Here is a 16,069-nt window from a genome sequence, read left to right as displayed (position 1 = left end):
TGCTTCTTGCACTGATTTTAAAACCTCATGGATTTTGGATTCTGGTGCAACTGATCATATGACTTGTCGTACTGAGTTGTTTTGTTCTTATCATCCTACTGTTGGAAGTCATACTATATCCGTAGCTGATGGATTCCATAAATCAGTTATTGGTTCTGGTAACATTCAAATTCAACCTTCCTTGTTTCTTAAGAATGTTCTTTATGTTCCTCAGCTTTCTACTAATCTTATCTCCACTCAAAAACTTACAACTGATTTGAATTGTTCTATCACATTTTTTCCTTCTCATTGTGTTATTCAAGATCTTACCACGAAGAAGACAATTGGAGTTGCTAATGAACAGAATGGGTTGTATAATCTCTTTCCAAAACATGCTATAAATGATAGCAAAAATCAGTTATTAATGACACGTCATCCTTCTACTGCAGAGTCTATGATTTGGCTCCATCACAAGCGTCTGGGACATCCACCATTTAGTCTATTGAAGTCTATGTTCCCTTCTCTGTTTCTCAATCAGTCGGTTGAGACATTTCATTGTGATGTTTGTGAATTTGCAAAACACCATAGAGTGTCATTTCCTTCTAGCACTATTAAAAGCAGCAAACTTTTTTCTCTTATCCATTCTGATGTTTGGGGCCCTTCTAAAGTGCATAGTGTTTCAGGTGCAAGGTGGTTTGTTTCTTTTATTGACGATTGTACTCGGGTAACATGGATATACTTGATGAAAGACAAGTCTGAAGTACCAGAGATATTTATTCGGTTTCATCACATGGTTGAGACTCAGTTTGGTAAGTGTATTAAAAGACTAAGATCTGATAATGGTACTGAGTACGTCAACCAACGCCTGTCAAAATTCATTTCAGATAGAGGTATGATTCATGAGCTCACATGTGTTGATACCCCTCAACAAAACGGGGTTGCTGAAAGGAAAAATCGTCACCTCCTTGAAGTTGCTAGAGCACTACTTTTCCAGACATCTGTTCCTAGTTCTTATTGGGGAGAAGCCGTGTTAGCTGCAACCTTTTTGATCAACCGTTTATCTTCACGGGTCCTTAACAATATCAGTCCTATTCATTCCATGATTTCCTTCTTTCCTTCTGTTCCCATATTGCAGAGCCTTCCACCAAGAGTGTTTGGCTGTGTTGCCTTTGTCCATGATCATAAACAACATCGGAGTAAGTTGGATCCTAGGGCTCTTAAGTGTGTTTTTCTTGGTTATACCCCTTATAAAAAAGGGTACAAGTGTTATCATCCACCAAGTCGAAATTTTTTTGTTTCTATGGATGTCACCTTTTAAGAATCTGAATCTTATTTCCTGGGTGTTCATCTTCAGGGGGAGAACAGTTCTTCAGAAGACTCATCCCCTTCCTTCTTTGAGTCTGGATCGTCCTTGTCTACTCCTACACCTCTTCCTAGTGTGTCTGCTCCTGGTGTGTCAGAACCTTCAAATACACCTGAGATACGAAAGATTTTGACACCTGAATTGGTATATCAGAGGAGGAAACAACCCATACTGTCTCACCACCAACCCCAATCGTCTGAACCACTGGTAAGTCCTGAATTTCCTGTTTCTGATTCTAATTTTATTGCCTCTCATGATTTGCCTATTTCTTCTGATACCTCTGATGACTTACCCATTGCTTCTGCTTCTGATAATCCACGCTTGAGGATATCCCAAGGTTCTTAACATGGTATCAAAGCTTGAGGTTCGATCCTTACCGCCCCTCACTTTAAAGTGGAAGCACAAAAAGGTAAACCAAAGATTGAGTCTGTTGCATAATCCACGCTTCAAGGCAAAAGGGCTCTTGCGTGAGGGGGCGTGTTGAGATATATAGTCCCACATTAGTTGAAGAGCAACTAATGTGGGAGTTTATAAGACCTTGGGCACTCCTACCCTTTGAGCTAGCTTTTGGGGTGGTGTATCCCAAGGTTCTTAACATGGTATCAGAGCCTCGCCGCCTCCCACTTTCTCTTGTGGCGTTTCTTAGCACAGTTAGGCTGAGCCTGTTGCATTGTCCACTCTTCAAGCCCAATGGGCTCTCGTGTGAGGGGGCGTGTTGAGATATATAGTCTCACATTGGTTGTATGTGCAACTAATGTGGAGTTTCTAAGGTCTTGGACCCTCCCACCCTTAGAGCTAGCTTTTGGGGTGGTGTATCCCAAGGTTCTTTACACTTACCTATTGCCCTTAGAAAAGGGAAAAGATCTTGTACTCAATATCCTATCTCCCATTTTGTTTCTTCTACTAATCTTTCTGTGCAGCACAAAAACTTTGTTTCAGCACTAGATTCTATTTCAATCCCAAAATAGTATATGAAGCATTGAAAGATGAGAATTGGGCTCAAGCCATGCAAGAGGAAATGAATGCATTGGAGAAAAATAAAACATGGGAGGTTATTGATAGACCCAATGGAAAGAAAGCAGTAGGGTGCAGATGGGTTTATGCCCTAAAGTATAATTCTGATAGCACTCTTGAGAGATATAAGGCTCGATTAGTCGCCAAGGGTTACACTCAGACCTATGGCATTGATTATGAAGAAACCTTTGCTCCAGTTGCAAAGATGAATACGGTGAGAGTTTTGTTATCCCTTGCTGCTCATTACAATTGGGATATAAATCAATTTGATGTGAAGAATGCTTTCCTTAATGGTGAGTTAGAAGAAGAAGTCTACATGGAAATCCCTCCTGGTTTTGATTCTGTGAATGGAGAAAATAAAGTTTGTAGATTAAAAAAGGCCTTGTATGGATTGAAGCAGTCACCTCGTTCCTGGTTTGGAAGATTTACTAAGGTTATGATGACTTTAGGATACAAACAAATTCAAGGAGATCACACTCTTTTCTTTAAGCACTCCCAAGATGGGAAGCTCACTGTCTCCTTGTATATGTTGATGATATTATTATCACAGGTGATGATTTTGTGGAGAGACATATTCTGCAAACAAGACTAGCATCTGAGTTTGAAATTAAAGACCTTGGGAAACTGAGATATTTCCTAGGGATAGAAGTAGCTCATTCAAAAAAAGGAATTTTTATCAGTTAGAGGAAATATGTTCTTGATCTTCTCAAAGAAGCAGGAAAGCTCGGGTGTAAACCCTCTAATACTCCTATTGAGCAGAATCACAGGATAGGCTATGAAGAGGAGAGTCCTCCAGTTGATAAAGGACAATATCAACGGCTAGTTGGGAAATTGATATATCTGGCTCATACTAGACCAGACCTAGCTTATGCTGTTAGTGTTGTCAGTCAGTTTATGCACAATCCAAAGGAGAAACACATGCAGGCAGTGGAGAGAATTCTTCAGTATCTTAAAGCTACTCCTGGTAAAGGATTATTATTCCGGTGTGATGGCCATCTCTCTTTAGAAGTCTACACTGATGCTGATTATGCTGGATCTGTGACTGACCGTCGTTCTACCACTGGTTATTGTATGTTTCTTTGTGGTAACTTGGTGACATGGAGAATTAAGAAACAAGATGTGGTTGCCAGATCAAGTGTAGAAGCTGAATTTCGAGCTATGGCTCAAGGCATTTGTGAGTTACTGTGGCTAAAAATTGTACTTGATGACCTCAAAATAAAATGTGAGGGACTTATGAAGCTCCTATGTGATAATAAGTCCGCTATTTGTATATCTCATAATCCAGTTCAACATGATCGGACTAAACATATTGAGGTCGACCGCCATTTCATCAAAGAGAAACTTGATAGCGGGTTGATTACCACTCTATACATTCCCACTGGGCGTCAATTAGCTGATGTATTGACAAAGGGACTTTCTTCAGACAGATTTCAAGAGCTTACTAGCAAGCTGAGAATGATAAATATCTATTACTCAGCTTGAGGGGGAGTGTTGTAAATAATAATTATTTAGTTATTATTTAGTCATTTATTTGTTGTATTGGGCCAAGCCCATTAGGTCAAAATTAGGTCAAGTATTCTCTATAAATAGAGAACCCTTTGTACAGATTATTTACAATTCTATAATATATCAGAGTACTTTGTTCAAGTTAATGTAAGTTGGTGGGGAATGAATATGAAATTTCTTTTTCATTTGTCCAGGTTCTAGATATTTCTAGTAAAGGCTTTTTTGGTATTTTTCTATTTTTGGTGAATGCAAGATTTGTCCAAAGAATTTTCTTTCGTCATATTAGAGCTCTGTAGAGATGCGAGGTTCTTTGGTGGTTTGTCATGTATCTTCTTATTTGGTTGCCGGATTTTTAAGCCCTTTGTGTGATGGACAAATTGGTCTGCTTAGCTTCTTTGTGGTGGTCTGATTTATGGGGAGATCTGAAAGTTTTCTTATTTGATGTTATTTTTCTGGTTTCTTTTAGGAGACTTAAGAAAGAAGTCCTTTGATTTGGTTGAGTGAGAGCAATTAAACAGCCTTGATTTTGTTAGAATTCAATAATCGGAGAGAAAGTGGTGGAAACGGAGAGAGATGAGAGAATTTGCAACTGATGTTTTGCTCTTGATTCTTTTATTGTACATGTATTTATTCTTGGAGGCAATCCTAACTACCACTAACTAACTATGGCTTAACTACCTGAAGTTAGTTACTAACAGAGAGCTAAACATGTATTATAATACTGATACAAGAAGTCAGTTACTCTATCAGATATTTATTTACGTAAAAGAATAAATACATTTCACATTTACAATAACAGTTATAAAAATTTAAACTATTTCCTGTGACTCTAATCTTCCCAATGATATATTAACTGCCTTAATTTCCAATGACATATTAATCACTATAGCTGTTTCTCATAAGGAGGACATCTTATTCTTTGCTTGTGTTCTTTGTTTTCTTCTCTGATAATTTTTTTTATTATCTGAATTTTGTTTTCGTAAAAAAAATAATAAATTACAAGGGGTAAGAGCAATCCTTTTACATAGTTTTACCCTGACATTTTTACAAAGAGGCTATTTCACGGGTTCGATTCTAGGAAACAATCTCTTTGTAAATATGCAAGGATAAGATTGCGTACAATGATTGCCTTCATCCTTAGTCTTACTTGTCAAGGTTTAATGGAGAATGATTTATCTGAATTTTCTTTTGATATATGCTTGTGACCATATTATAATGTATTGTGTTATTGTTTGATTTAGTTGGCATATTATTTTTACACGTTTTTCTTCATCGTTTTTTATGATAAATTTGTTTTTGTTTCATGCTTTGTTTAGGATGACCTTCCCTGGACAATCAACTCAGGTAAATTTTGTTTTTTTGTTTTTTTTTTATGGGAGAACAGTTTGTTAGTGCAATTTAAAATTTGTATGGTTCTTATTACTAGCTAGTTTAGTTGCAATAGGTCTGTGCAATTCTACGTTGTGAACTGTTTTTTTTATTTTTTTTTTCATTTTGTTGTTGTTGTTGAACAAGGTGATCAACATAGAGAATAATAGGATTCTTTTTGGTTGTTGAAAAATTTGTTAATTTAAACTTACTTTGTAGCCTCTGGTAAAAGTTTGCGTAGGATAGGAGGTTTACTTTTTCGCTTTGGAAATCATAACTGATTTTTTGAAAGCCTTCCATCCATCTCTTGATAAGAAAATGGCTTGGTTATTATGGTAGCTTGGAGTATTGGGTTTTTCTGGTGGCATTATCATATTTTTCTTATTATATTGTTAATTATATGTTCTACCTTGCTTGCTGTTTGGGTAAATGAATGTGGTTGGTTTGGTGCAGGATTCTCAGGATACGAACAAAGCATATGCTGCCATGTTTGCTCCATTTTGGAATGAGATAATTAAAAGCCTGCGTGAGGAAGATTTTATTAGCAATAGGTCAGTGAAAGGAAACTTACTGCCGGACAATGTGTAATAAAAACTTTTGCGCTGAATTTGGACTGCTTTGCATTTTTAATCTCTTTAGTTCTTTGTTTCTTTTCCTCTGTTGTTGAGGAATGAGGAGTCATAGAAACTTAATACTTTACAATATTTAGCAATAGCTTATGCAGAGGGACTGGATAGCTTTGCTGATTTTTGTATAAAGCTTTGCGTATTTTGACCTCTCTGCTCTTTGCCTTTTTTTAACTTTCTTTTGGACGATATTTCATTGTCCTATTACTGTACCTTTTTTTCCTCTGTGAAAAATGTAATAACAGCATATTTTTTTTGTCATTTCGGGTTTAAAAGTCTTCTCTAGCCAGTGTTAGGGTTTTGTAGGTTGATTATTAATATATTTTTTTAACTGTTACAGGGAAATGGACCTACTTTTTATTCCTAGCAATGCAGGAAGTCTGAGATTAGTGCAATGGCCTTTGTTTCTTCTAAGCAGTAAGGTGGAACTTATTATGCAATATGAATTACTTGGAATGGATTTTTGAAGATACTTTGATAGTTTGCTGGAATTTCATCCGTTATCTGAGTTAATATATTTTTATTCAGATCCTGTTGGCGGTTGATTTGGCTTTGGACTGCCAAGATACACAGGCAGATCTGTGGAGCAGGATATGTAGGGACGAATATATGAAATATGCAGTTCAAGAGTGCTATTACAGTATTGAAAAAATTTTGTATTCGTTAGTTGATAACGAAGGAAGACTTTGGTATGAATTCTTCTGCTCTATCATATTGTCTTTGTTTTACTGCTCTATCATATTGACTTTGGTATTGCATTTTTGAGTTGGATATGGTAAAAAATCCAAGGAATTTGTCTAAAAAGAAAATGACACGTGCTCTACAGTATCTGTCCGGAGTTTTTAAAATTTTGATAGTTAAATGGGAGACTTTGTCCCAATTGGAATATTTGTGTAGATATTTTGAAGCTAAAGGCCATAGAAAGTTATATCGTGGAAGTTTTGTATGGTTGTAAGGGAGAGAGAGGAGTTTAGAGGCAGTTCATGCAATTGAGAATGGTCTCCTCTTGATAAGTATTTTTTGAATAGGCAGTAGGGAAAAGGACTGATGGGAAACAAATATGCACACTGACTGTGTTGAGATATATATTCCCACATTGGTTGTATGTGCAACTAATGTGGAGTTTATAAGGCTTTGGACACTCTCACCCTTTGAGCTAGCTTTTGAGGTGGTGTATCCCAAGGTTCTTTACATGGTATCAGAGCCTCGCTGCCCCTCACTTTCTCTTGTGGAATTTCTTAGCACAGGTAGGCTCGGCCTGTTGCATTGTCCACTCTTCAAACCCAATAGGCTCTCGTGTGAGGGGGCGTGTTGAGATATATAGTCCCACATTGGTTGTATGTGTAACTAATGTGGAGTTTATAAGGCCTTGGACACTCTCACCCTTTGAGCTAGCTTTTGGGGTGGTATATCCCAAGATTATTTACAGACTGCAAACTTGAATTCTCAAATTCTCATTATCAAGCTTATTAACTGTGTGTTTGGATTGGGAACCAAGTTTGTCACAAATATAAGTGACTTGAGGAGCACTAAGAGCCTTGGTGAAAATCTCGGACAAAATGGAAATCAATCTCAGTGTTCTTGGTTCTTGGAACTCATAGATATTCAATTCCTTGATCAGATAAGCTCACAAGTAGCAGTTCGAATTGCACAATACCCATCTTCTGCTCTTGATCTAGACATCATTGTCTTTTTTTTTCCTTTTCAATAAAATTAAGTTACATCTACAAATGACAAAATAACCTGAAGTAGAACGTCTATCCAGAGCATTAGTGTAACTGCAAATCTCTACATGCTTCTTATTTTAATGTAAAAGTCCTTTGCTAGTGTTAAATATCAGGACCCGAGAGGCATATACTGAAATCCATGTGTTTCAACTACAATGCAGAGACTCTATTATATAACTGAACGAAAAAGAACTACAAAGAGATAAGCATGATATGGGACTTCATCCCTCACACTAAACTGCTTTATGCTACTACATTTATAACACTTCCTCTCAAGATGGAGCATATAGATCTATTGAGATATATAGTCCCACATTGGTTGTATGTGCAACTAATGTGGAGTTTATAAGGCCTTCTCCCACCCTTTGAGCTAGCTTTTGGGGTGGTGTATTCCAAGGTTCTTTACATGGTATCAGAGCCTCGCCGCCCCCCACTTTCTCTTGTGGCGTTTCTTAGCACAGGTAGGCTGGGCCTGTTGCATTGTCCACTCTTCAAGCCCAATGGGCTCTCGTGTGAGGGGGCGTGTTGAGATATATAAACTCCACATTAGTTGCATGTATTCCAAGGTTCTTTACAAGATCATATGCATCAAGCTTGTTACATATGTAATCTATTCGAGGCTCTCTCGAAGACTTAGTGAACACATTAGTTAGTTGATCATTTGAGTTAATAAAATTGGTGACGATATCTCTCGAGCAGACCTTTTCTCTAACGAAATGAGAATTTATCTCAATATGCTTAGTCCTTTCATTAGACATTGGAATGGAAGCAATATGTAAAACAACTTGATTATCACAAATGAGAGTTGCTGGTCTAGTGTCTCCAAACTTAAGCAATTGTTTTAGCCAGATGAGTTCATAAGTGGTTGTAGCCTTGTATCGATACTCTCTTCCAGCATTCAATCTGGCAACTACACGTTTCTTGCTTTTCCAAGATACTAAATTATCTCCAACGAATACACAATACCCAGAGATGTATCTCCTTTCACTGGGTCAACCTACTCAATCAATTCCCGTGTATCCCATAGCCCGGATATGACCATTGTCTCCATAGAAGAGACCTTTTCCAGCAGTTGTCTTGATATACTTGGGAATACGAATCACTGAATTTCAATGATCTTCCTAAGGATAACTCTGACTTAACACACTAACATCAAATGAGATGTTTGGTTGAGTGACTATGAGGTAATTTAGCTTCCCAACTAATCTTCTATACTTTTATGGATCTGAGAATGACCCCCTGATTTGGTAAAAGCTTGACATTTGGCTCCGTAAGAGTGTCAATTGACTTAGCGTTTAACATAATTGTCTCCTCAAGAATGTCCATAGCATATTTCCTTTGGTATATATATCACAATACCATCTTTAGATTGGGCCACCTCTATCCCTAAGAAATACCGTAGTCTTCCAAAGTCTTTTGTCGGAAAATGATGGCAGGGATTTTGTTTTACCTGAGAAATGTCATGATAATCATCACTCGTAATGACAATGTCATCAACATACACCTTCAAATAAATGGATCCTGAAATAGTGGCGATAAAATACTAAGTGATAAGCCTCACTCTGAGTCATGTCAAACTATTGTACAATAGTGCTAAATCTTTCAAATCAAGCTCATGGAGATTGCTTGAAACCATAAGGGACTTGAGGAGACGACAAACTAGGCTAGACTCCCCCTGAGCAACAAACCTCGAGGTTGGTCCATATAAACTTCTTCCTACTGATCACCATGGAAGAAAGCATTCTTGACATCCAACTGATAAAGAGGCCAGTGACGGATAGCAACCATATTAAAAAAAGAGGCGAACAGAGGTCATTTTTGCCACTGGGGGGAATATGTTTCCATAATCTAGTCCAAACACTTGAGTGTATCTCTTGGCCACCAACTGAGCCTTGAGATAGTCCACCTAACCACCAGGACCAACTTTGACAGTGTATATCTGTTACCATCAACATATTTCCTAGAGGGAACGAGAACCAAATCCCATATACCACTGCTCTGAAGGGCACACCTTTCATTAATCATAGCTTGTCTCCGTCCTGAATGAGATAATGCCACACCTATAATCTTGGGAACAGTCACAGAAGACAAGGAAGAAAGACAAGCAAAATGCAAACGTGAAAGCCGATGATAACTCAAAGTAACATAATGGGGTGAAGGATTACGAGTAGTACGAATACCTTTGCAGAGAGCATGGGTAGGGCACTTTCAGTAGGAATGGTTGGAGCTGGAGGCGGTGGCGGTGGACTTGTAAGGGGTAGATATAAACTGGGTCATCCTGTGTAGGAGGAAGCTGTGGTGGTGGTGGTGTGAATTCAACCGAGATCGAGGAAGTTGTAAGGTAGTAGATACTAACTCAGGGTTGAGTGAAGAATATCCAAAGTAGGGATTTGACTCAAAGAAAGTAACATTAGCCGAGATGTGAAGAGTTGGGGAGTAACATCTGTAACTCTTCTGGGACTGAGTGTAACCAAGAAAGACACTTGTGGGACTGAGCAACCAATTTATTATGGCCAGAACTACGGTTATGGACAAACAAGCAGACCAAACACACGTGGGGGCCAAAGAATGCAAGGGTTGATGGGGAAACAACAAAGAATGAGGTTAACGGTCAAGAGGAACACGATTGTGCTTATCCAATGTTGTGACAACTATTTTGGAATCATCAGCATGGTAATTGGTGGTAAATTGTGTGAATATGTTAGAGGTGTGAGGAGATCCTTACCTTGGAGATAATTGGAAGCACTAGAGTCAATTAACCACCATCCAATTGATGGTTATGAAATGCAAGCAATACGATTATTGGTTCGCGAGGAGGCCTTAAGCCGAAGAAGGGATTCATAGTCTACACACGATATAGTGACAATAAGGGCATATGGTGCTTGCTCTTTATGAGTCAGATCAAAAAAGATAGGATTGCCATATTTTGCCCAATAGCTTGCTCCAAATGTCCCAATTCGCGATAGAGAGCATCAAAGTTTGTTGCCACCACAACTGTGGTTACTACCGCGTATGACAAAATTATGGTCCCCTATTGGGACTTTCAAGATGAGAGAAAGTACACCGGAAAATTTCTTAAGTCTGAAAAACACCAAAGGGGAGCAAGAAACAGCCGCAAAAGGTGCCAAACGATGGTGGTTCGCCGGAATATTCCAAATGGTTTGGACCCACAACAAACTGAGACAAAATCTAGAGAGAGGGCTTGAAACACCAAAATAACACCTAAAGAAGTCACCGAAAACGTCAAAAACACCTAAAACCTTTGTATATTCATTCTAACAAAAACATTACAAACTTTGAAATGACACTATAATTATGACTAACATTCTTTTAGGTGGTTTCCTAATAATAGATATTTTGAGGGATTGAACAGATTTGCTCCATTATTGTTTTACTTTTTTCTCTGTTATTTTGTGGTTTACTCTTTGTTTTTCGAGGATTCCTTATCCTCCAAATTTATTGTAATTCCTTCTTTGCATAATGAATTTTCTTTTCTTTTTAGTTAATTTTTTTTTACTAGCATTCTACTTGGTGCTTGAACTTTCAAAAGATTGAACTACTTAATCAACTTCATACCTGAGATAAATTGACCAAGAGTGTATCAAGACAGCCATGAAATTTTCGAAGATATTTTGACAAAAATTTCTCATGGGTTAAATTTACAATTTTGATGAAGAACATGAAGTTACCAGGATGCCTAAACTTGGACTCTGGATTAGTGCTTTATCTTAGTGATAGAATTTAACTACCTGATCTCAGACTATGTTAGATTACCTTTAACTGGGATAGAAGATGAGTTTCTATCATCAAAATTTGTAATTCTGTTCTGATTTTTTTTTTTTTCTGAATGTTAATTTAAAGTTTCCTGCTCTCTTCATCAGTTAGTGCATTATGTTGTTTGATTTACAGACATATGCTTGATGAAAGATTGAAAATATTATCTTTGACAGGGTGGAAAGAATTTTTCGTGAGATCAATAATAGTATAGAAGAGGGTTCACTTGTTCTAACCTTGTCTCTTAAGAAGCTTCCGCTTGTTTTATCAAGACTTACGGCATTGACTGGACTCCTGGTAATTCTCTGGTTGACAATTTTTGTGTCATATTATATTTTTTTTTTCTAAGGTTCTCATATTTCCTCTAATATTTCTTCAAATTGTTAAGCTAGTTAATAGAGGAATGGGAGGCTATGTTTTCTTGGAGTATATAAATTGTTTGAATCTGATTCTTAATGGTTCTTGGAGTATATACATATTTGTTGATTGTTGAGGGATTGGATATCATTTCTCCTTTTTAAGGAGGATTTCTTATTCTTCTTTTCCCTCTGTTAAGGACTGGAACTTAGTGTATGAAAATAAAGACCAGCTAAATTGGAAGCAACCTTGTAACTGAAAGGCTGCCCTGTTTGGTAGTATTAAACAAACGTCTCTCCTAAAAGTTTTAGTGTTGTTATGTGAAGGCAACTTTAATGGTTTTCTATTAGATTTTTCTAACGGACATAATGGTAGTGGGTATGGTTCAGAAAGTGTCAGATTAGGTCTTGTTGTTTAGGGTTTGTGGTGTTTTGGGCTTGCTTTTTAAGGAGGACTTGTTGGATGATGTCAAGCGAACAAGTTGAGGGCAGATTTGAGTATAGGAGACTGAGAGTATTTCAACAACAGTAGCGACAGGATGAACAGCGGCTGGATGTGTGACCTTTACCAGAAGAGGAGACACATGGTCTGGCGAGCATAATGAATTTGACCAAGTCAACCAGTGTTTATCGTTAGAATAGTTGTAAAAATAGTTCAGTATATATATAGTCCCATATCGTATAAGCTCAACCTATTAGGCCTTTTAGTCTCTTTAAATAGAGAGCTCTTGTACATTGTAATACACTATGATTATTCAATATACAATTATTCTTTAATCTCAAGTTGGTATCAGAGCTTTTTTTAGCTCTGGGGATCCGCTTCCGCTAAAACCCTAAGCCCACTGCTTAGGTGTTCTCTTCTACTTTGCCGTGCATTCTTCCGGCGAGTTTTTTCTCTAAGCCGTGTGTCTCTCCGGCTTGTTTCTTCAACTGTCAGAACCACTTCCCGCCGCCAACAACCGCCGCTCGTCATTGTTCAGGCCACCGGAGCACTGTTCTGGCGAGTTTTTAGCCCAGACTACCTGTGATCAGGACCGTCTCATCCCGGTGACCAGTTCTGTGGTAGTCCGACCACCGTCGCGTCAGCCACGCGCCTCCACGCGCCGTTCTTCTCCTCTGCGCGTGGTGCTCACGCGCCACCTTCAACCGGCGCGTGTGCACTGTTCCGGTGGAGTTTTCCGGCCGTTCTTGGACAGAACTTCTCTTCTTCTTCTCCTCTTTCCGGATCTGTGCTTGGTTCTTTGTGGGTCTCACTTTAGACGTGTGGTTCTCCTTGATTGGATATTGTTTCCCTTCGTTTACGGCTTTTATATTCTCTCTTTAAATGGCAGCAGCGTCCCCTCATCTCTCGGAGGTTAACTCTCCTTGTCCTCCTGTCAAAACTTCCTCAGGAATCATCTCTACTAATATTGGGCCTATTACATCTTCCAAACTAAAGGATTCTATCTCTCTTGCTGCGAATATAGCTCAGTCAGACAATGCATCATTTGGTTCAGTTTCTCTCTCACTTGCGGACTATGCTGCACTCCAAACTCTTCTCAAGAAGGCTTCTCCTCAGTCTCAACCATATACTGGTAATCCCGTTGCTTGTGTTTCTTATTCTACATCACTTGACACTTGGATATTTGACTCAGGTGCTACCGATCATCTCTATGGTAATACGGAACTCTTTACATCTCTTACTTATTCTGATCATTTCCCTTCTTTTACCCTTGCGGATGGAACCAAAGCCCCAGTTCGTGGGATTGGACAAGCTCGTCCGACCTCTACCTTAGCCTTGACATCTGTTTATTACATTCCTGGCATCTCTTATAACTTAATTTCTATTAGTAAGTTGATCCATTCCCTCACTTGCACCATTACTTTCTCTAACCATTCTGTTTCTGTGTAGGATCCGGGTACGGGGAAAATGATTGGAGTGGGTCGTGAGTCACGGGGGCTTTACTATCTGGATGTGCCTCGTCCTTCAGTGACACTCTCTCTCACAGAATCCCCACAACTTATCCACAGTCGCCTCGGTCATCCAAGTCTTTTAAAGTTGCAGAAAATGGTTCCTCTTTTGTCCGGTCTTCAGTCTTTAGATTGTGTGTCATGTCAACAAGGGAAGCATACACGTTCCTCTTTTGCCAGTCGAGTCAATAAATGAGCTGATGCCCCTTTCTCTCTTGTTCATTCAGATATCTGGGGTCCAAGTCGTACCTTGTCTGTTTTAGGTTTTCGGTATTTTGTTACCTTTATTGATTATTTTTCCCGTTGCACTTGGGTCTATTTAATGAAAAATCGTTCTGAGTTATTTTTCATTTATAAAAAGTTTTATACTGAGATTCATACTCAATTTGGTGTTTCTGTTCGTATTCTACGTAGTGATAATGCTAAGGAATATGTTTCTATTGATTTTTCTAATTTCTTTGGCCACACAAGGTACTTTACATCAAACTACTTGTCCTCACACTCCACAACAAAATGGGGTGGCTGAACGTAAAAACAGACATCTCATTGAAACTGCACGCACCCTTCTTCTTCCTATGCTGGTTCCCCTTCACTTCTGGGCAGATGCTGTACTCATCTCTTGTTTTCTCATCAATCGCATGCCCTCATCTGTGCTCAACAATGACATTCCTCATAACCTATTGCTTCCAGATGTTCCTCTTTATCCTCTAACTCCACATGTCTTTGGTTGTACTTGTTTTGTTCATGATCTCACTCCTGGTAAGGATAAGTTAACATCCAAAGCCTTTCAGTGTATCTTTCTTGGTTATTCTCGTCTTCAAAAGGGTTATCGTTGTTATTCTCCCGATCTTAAGCGTTACTTAGTTTCCGCTGATGTCACTTTTCTTGATCAACAACCCTTTAATTCTATCCCATCTCAGTTGTCACAGGTTGATCATGTTCTTCCTGTCCCTTTTCTTGACTTGTCTTTGCCAACTGCAGGTGCTTCTATTCCAGATGAGCAACCTATTGCTTCTATACCAGAGAACCGTCCACTTCTCACCTATCAGCGTCGCAAAACTGTGCCTCCTGTCGACTCGACTCTTACTGACTCATCGCCCACTGCTGTTGCTTCTTCCCCTCCGGATCCTTCACCAGAGGCTCTTCCCATTGCTCAAAGAAAAGGTACACGTACTACTCGTAACCCTTGTCCTCTTTATACTTTTTTGAGCTATGACCGTCTTTCTTCACCTCATTTCACCTTTGTTTCTAGTCTTTCTTCTATTTCTATTCCTAAGACCACAGGTGAAGCACTTTCCCATCCAGGGTGGCGCCAAGTGATGCTTGATGAGATGACTGCACTTCATTCCAATGGTACTTGGGACCTTGTTTCTACTCCTCCAGAGAAGTCTACAGTTGGTTGTCGCTGGGTGTTTACTGTAAAAGTTGAACCTGATGGCCATGTTGATCGACTCAAGGTCCGCCTAGTTGATGCAAAGGGTTTTACTCAAATATTCGGCCTTGATTATAGCGATACATTCTCTCTGGTCGCTAAGATGGCGTCAGTTCGCCTATTTCTTACTCTTGCTGCTATTCGTCACTAGCCACTCCTTCAACTTGACATCAAAAATGCCTTTCTTCGTGGTGATTTACAAGAAGAAGGTTATATGGAGCAACCACCGGGTTTTGTTGCTCAGGGGGAGTCTGGGATGGTGTGTCGTCTTCGCAAATCCTTATATGGTCTCAAGCAGTCTCCTCGGGCATGGTTCAGTCGCTTCAGTTCTGCTGTTCAGGAGTTTGGCTTAATTCGCAGTAAAGTTGACCACTCTGTGTTTTATAGGATCACATCTCCTGATAATTGCATCTATTTGTTAGTCTATGTTGATGACATCATCCTCACCGGGAGTGATGAAGCTGGAATTCGTCAGTTAAAACAGTATTTATTCAGTCAATTTCAGACAAAGGACCTCGGGAAGCTGCGTTACTTCTTGGGAATTGAGGTAGCACAATCTACACAGGGCATTTCTATTTGTCAAAGGAAGTATGCCTTGGATATCCTAGAAGAGACTGATATGTTGGCGTGTAAGCCAGTTGACACACCGATGGATCCTACTATCAAATTACTACCCGGACAAGGAGAACCATTATCTGATCCTGGACGTTATCGGAGGTTGATTGGGAAGCTCAATTATCTCACTCTCACTGTGACTAGGCCGGACATTTCTTTTGCTGTTAGTGTCGCTAGTCAGTTTCTTGATTCTCCGTGTGATTCTCTTTGGGATGCTGCTGTTAGGATCCTTCGTTACATTAAAGGAGCACCAGGGAAAGGTTTATTATATTCAGATCAGGGAAATACAGAAATTTGTGGTTATTCAGATGCCGATTGGGCAGGATCACCCTCGGATAGGCGCTCTACTTCAGGCTATT

General features: G+C 39.0%; 1 protein-coding gene across 1 annotated transcript in view; it reads left to right on the top strand.

Annotated features, from left to right (window-relative positions):
* The window catches only part of LOC133304827 (callose synthase 10), a 93,232-nt gene that overhangs the window by 46,037 nt on the left and 31,126 nt on the right, over positions 1-16,069 (top strand). Inside the window, exons 23-27 of the mRNA XM_061504887.1 lie at positions 5,179-5,206; positions 5,684-5,781; positions 6,197-6,278; positions 6,385-6,545; positions 11,534-11,654. Coding sequence (XP_061360871.1) covers positions 5,179-5,206; positions 5,684-5,781; positions 6,197-6,278; positions 6,385-6,545; positions 11,534-11,654 — 490 coding nt within the window. The remainder of the gene's footprint in view (positions 1-5,178; positions 5,207-5,683; positions 5,782-6,196; positions 6,279-6,384; positions 6,546-11,533; positions 11,655-16,069) is intronic.

The sequence above is a fragment of the Gastrolobium bilobum genome, unplaced genomic scaffold (genome assembly GCF_033153095.1).
Source record: "Gastrolobium bilobum isolate Gb01-03AN ecotype WA unplaced genomic scaffold, APGP_CSIRO_Gbil_v1 utg896, whole genome shotgun sequence".
Classification (NCBI taxonomy): Eukaryota; Viridiplantae; Streptophyta; class Magnoliopsida; order Fabales; family Fabaceae; genus Gastrolobium; species Gastrolobium bilobum.
The sequence above is the reverse complement of the archived record's forward strand: the minus strand, read 5'-3'. Positions and strand labels throughout refer to the sequence as shown.